General features: G+C 39.8%; 1 protein-coding gene across 1 annotated transcript in view; it reads left to right on the forward strand.

Moving 5' to 3' along the window:
* Nucleotides 1-306: 306 nt before the first annotated feature.
* The window catches only part of foxj3 (forkhead box J3), a gene marked incomplete at both ends in the record, with an annotated part of 41,530 nt that continues 37,320 nt past the window's right edge, over nucleotides 307-4,516 (forward strand). Inside the window, one exon of the mRNA XM_079243020.1 lies at nucleotides 307-627. Coding sequence (XP_079099146.1) covers nucleotides 307-627 — 321 coding nt within the window. The remainder of the gene's footprint in view (nucleotides 628-4,516) is intronic.

A 4,516-nucleotide genomic window follows, 5' to 3' on the forward strand; every position in this document is an offset into this window, starting at 1 on the left:
CTACAGAGCTGATTTCTCACTTTTGATTTTCATTCTCTGCATTATAGTAGATATACATACAATTTTCCAAATGTAAAGTTGTTACATGAAACAGTAACTAGTTGACTAATGAAAGCATGTCTCTTTCCTTTTTCTCTAGAGTTGACCTACAGAAGATGCTGTGCTAATGTCGTGAGCTGAGGAGTCCTCTATTCATCCCCACTCAACTTTGTCCTGTCTCACACCTGAGGCGCTTTTGATCAGGCACCAACAGCAATCACCACCTCCACCTTTTCCCCATTCCCCCTTTCCCAGTCTGCCGTCACAATGACGTCGGAGCTGGAGAGCAGCCTGACCTCCATGGATTGGCTTCCTCAGCTGACCATGCAGGCAGCCATCCGCAAGGCTGATGCCCAGAATGCCCACGGGCCAGGCATGGGCAAGAAGAGCACCCTACTGGATCATAACACCACGTTGGATCAGGAGGAGGTGCAGCAGCACAAAGATGGCAAGCCTCCCTACAGCTATGCCAGCCTTATCACATTTGCTATCAACAGCTCGCCAAAGAAGAAGATGACCCTGAGTGAGATCTATCAGTGGATCTGTGATAACTTTCCTTACTACAGGGAGGCGGGCAGTGGCTGGAAGGTAAGGAAAGTGATGTCATAGTTCATGTCCACTTGTTGTTTAGCAACAGTAAAGGGCTCAGGTGAATGAAAGTAGTATATGTAGGGATAAATCCATTGTTATTCTTGTTGACAATAAGTTATGTTTAGATTTTCTTATTGCTTTAAGTTTAATTGATTGATCCCACAATTTTGTGTCAATTTCTTTGCGTTTGTGTTGTTCGGTTGTGGAATATCCTTTTGGCTGTATAATTTGTGGAAAGCTGTTAATAGCACTTGTATGAGATGAAACTGATACTCCCTGGCTTAAATGATTGTTTTGTAGGTTCTGAGCATCTTAAACAACATGCAGTGCCACTGGTAATCACCATTGTCACATCGTACAAAGCTGAAAAAAAACTATGAGTATGGCAAATCACACTAAGTGCCTTACTCCCCTGAATGAAAAATGGTGCAACTCTGAGAGAACCATATGAAGTGTAAAACTCTGGATTAATATTCAGAGAAGTGGTCCCTATCTGTGCGAACACAGACTAAATAGCCCATTCATGGGTGGTATTATTCATTGCAGATGCCTTGATAGGAGAAGGCTATTATGCAGAAGAAGAAAGCCAGTGCTGTGTCATCATCTCAAGGAGCCTATGATATACTGAGATGAAGCTATGCTGATTGCCTTTTAAAGAGCCCAGATGGAAATTGATATTAGAATGAGTTTTCCAATCAGTCGACGTTTATTGGAAATAGAATCTTAGGCACTCCTTTATTGCAGTCAGACAAGATGTATGAAGTCCATTTCCTGGGGCGACAAGATCTGGCATGTGTACAGGCTGCATGGAGATGTGTGTGTGTGTGTGTGTGCGTGCACATGGAGGTGAGGGGGAGATGAAAAAGCATGTGATATCATAAATGGATTGATTTTAGCTGTAGTGGAAACACATTTTATATAGAAAATTAATTGTTTCATTTTGCAACCTTTGTTTCCTCTTTTACCTCCATAATCTCTTATTTAGTTGTCAGTAGCGCAGCAGCATGTGCTTTTTGGTTTGACTTGCATATATTTTCAGTAAATACTGATGTCACCTGTGTGTTTTGTGTTCAGCCTACCTTTGTTTCATGTGAATAGTTCAAATCCGTGTCAAACAATTCTTTCTAGGTCCTGATACAAGGGCAGCATATCGTGAGTTGAACATTTGCACATTGTGCACATGGCAAACTCAAAAAACATTTACAGTGTATTACTCAGGTAACTGAGTAATGCCTCTGAAGAGAAGGTAGCATTTTGTTGACACTTTTTTAAAACACATTAGAGTGGCTAGTATCAGTAGAAATCCAACTGATGCTTCTGGCTTTCCTAATGCTTTGCTCCATTACGGTAATAATGTATCAAAGGTGTGAATCAAAATGCAACATTTTAGATTGCATTTGCACTAACTTTGATGACTGTGCACTTGGAAAGTAACTCTGAGATGTAAGCATAGACTGGGGATTGAGAATGTGCCCCTATATCACCATGCTCACAACCGTTGGATCGATCTGCTGTTTTGGGGAACCAGAGTTTTCTTTGCAACAGTTCAGTGGCCATCATCATCTTCATCTTTGTTTCATTCAGAATTTATTCAAATATTTTATGTTTTCACTGAGTTTTGAACTCGGCTACAGCAACAATTTTCATGATTAGCAGGTTAACAAAAATGAACCAACAGGTCTTTGTTGTGTTTCCTAGCTTGGAGGCAGTGCAGTGGTAAATGCAGCACAGTGAACTTCTGTAGGAACTTTTTCCAGATTATGCGGTTTTGGCTGACCATGGTTTTGATACACTGCCTGGCCTAAAATGTTATCATCACATACTCCAATATTTAGTTGCACATTTATCATTGTGTCACTGACACAATGACTTTGATTAAATTCATTGTGTCGGTGAGCTTCTACAGTGTCACAAAGTTTATTTCCATTCAGTGTGTCATTCATTTTTTACCAAGATCATAAATTGATGATGGGATAGTCCATCCTCCCATCCTTCTCCAGTACATCCCAAAGACTTTCACTGGGGTTCAGGTCTGGATCTGTTGTGAACGCTTCATGTGTGAAAATGATTTCTTATGCTCCCTGAACTATTCTTGGGGAAAAGAAAATCCCAATAAGTCCTTGGATTGACATCTTCGAATGTGCCTTGAGCATCAGGAAAGAACAATTGCACTGCTGGAATGTGACCTGGTCATTCAGTATATTCAGGTAGTCAGCTGACCTCATTCTTTGCTGCATTGTTGGTTGTTTTGCAAGTTCCACTCTGGAGCAGGGTAAATCTGGACTCATCAGGGCACATGAACTTCTTCAATTGCTCCAGATTTCAATTTTTATGTTCCCAAACAAACTGAAGCCCTCTATTCCAGTTAGCCTCCCTGATATGTGGTTTTATTAAGGCTACACAGTCGTGAAGTCCCAATCCATTGAGGGTTTTTTTTTGTTTTTTTGTTTTTTTTTAAATAAGGTTTTGAGTTTTATCTTATTTATTCTTTTAATCACATATCCTGCTGGAACACTGTGGTTACCCACTATCATTATTGTTTCAATATTACTTTTTGAAGTTTGTAACCCTATTGTGGTACTTCCTGCAATCTCCCTATATGTTTTATATACTTGATGCATGTCAATGATTTGACCCCTCTTGAACAGACTAGCATCTTATCCACAACCACGAGATGTGGCATTCGGCATGGTAGTTTAAGAAATAAGAAGCTAGTTATTGCATCAGTTAGAATTAACTCATTGGCTGCCAGTCATTGTTTTAGCAGAGAGCCCCATACTGCCAGCGTCAGAATATTAAGTTCTGGGACTACAGATACGGAAGGCCAATGGCCGGGTGCATGCGTTGGGGTGTCTTTGGGTGTGCACTTGAAGCGTGTTCACAATGCATTGGGTGTGCACTCGGAGCATGCATTTTAAAAATGTTCCGACACATGTTCCTGGCCATATTGGCTTTCTACATTTGCAGAAACCACAGAAGACGATTTTTTCCCGTCTTGTGTTTAGATTCGAAAAAGACTTTAAAAGACATCTTTGGCAGCCAATGAGTTAAATAACCTGTTACCAGCTAAAATATAATCACCAAAACAGTAATTAATTATCCAGCAGGAGGTTTTTAACCACTTTAGTTAAATCTAAATGGGGATTTATTTTGGCCAGACATTGTATAAAGGACAGTTTGAGGTTTTTTGAGCAGAACTGCAAAGTGTCTGCTAGATTAACTGAATTGTAAGCGACCAAGTATGTGTGTTCAACTAAATATTTACTGGATGTCTATGTAACCAACAGAATTTTAAGCGAAACTATCAATATGGCACTTCCATGTGCTGAGGAGAACATAAGGATCTTTCACTCGAGTGTTTGTAACGTATTTTCCAAGTGAGAAAGTTAAAGGTGTAGATGTTAACTGTAACCCAGTTCAACCAAAAATGGCATCCAAAATCTTAGTAACGTCTCACAATCTGCTTGTTATAATCTATTGGAAGTGGATCTCACAAACTTCTGTGATGCTAACATTATAATCCAATTATTTAAAATTGTGGGTTTTTCCTTTACATTTTAACCTACAGAGATGGGTAATGTAAAGGAGTGGGTTTCTTTTATGTCAGACTTTATATAGAATTGACGTAACTGGAATGATGCCTTGACTAAAAGTGCAAGGTATAGAATTACTCACAGTTGGTGGTGATTAACGCTCTTCAGGTACTTTCTAGTTTAGTAAGAAAAGCACTTTTCAACAGATTCTGGCCTACATGTGGGTTGTAAATGTCGAAATACCGGCGCATTAAAAGTGTGAAAAACCACATCAGTCTAACCAGGATGCTGTACTGCACTGGAAAAAGAAAAAACAGTCTAGAGATGTGCTCATAGCCAGTTGCCTGCGTCAA

The sequence above is a fragment of the Telmatherina bonti genome (genome assembly GCF_933228915.1).
Source record: "Telmatherina bonti genome assembly, chromosome: 6".
In the NCBI taxonomy this organism is placed as follows: Eukaryota; Metazoa; Chordata; class Actinopteri; order Atheriniformes; family Telmatherinidae; genus Telmatherina; species Telmatherina bonti.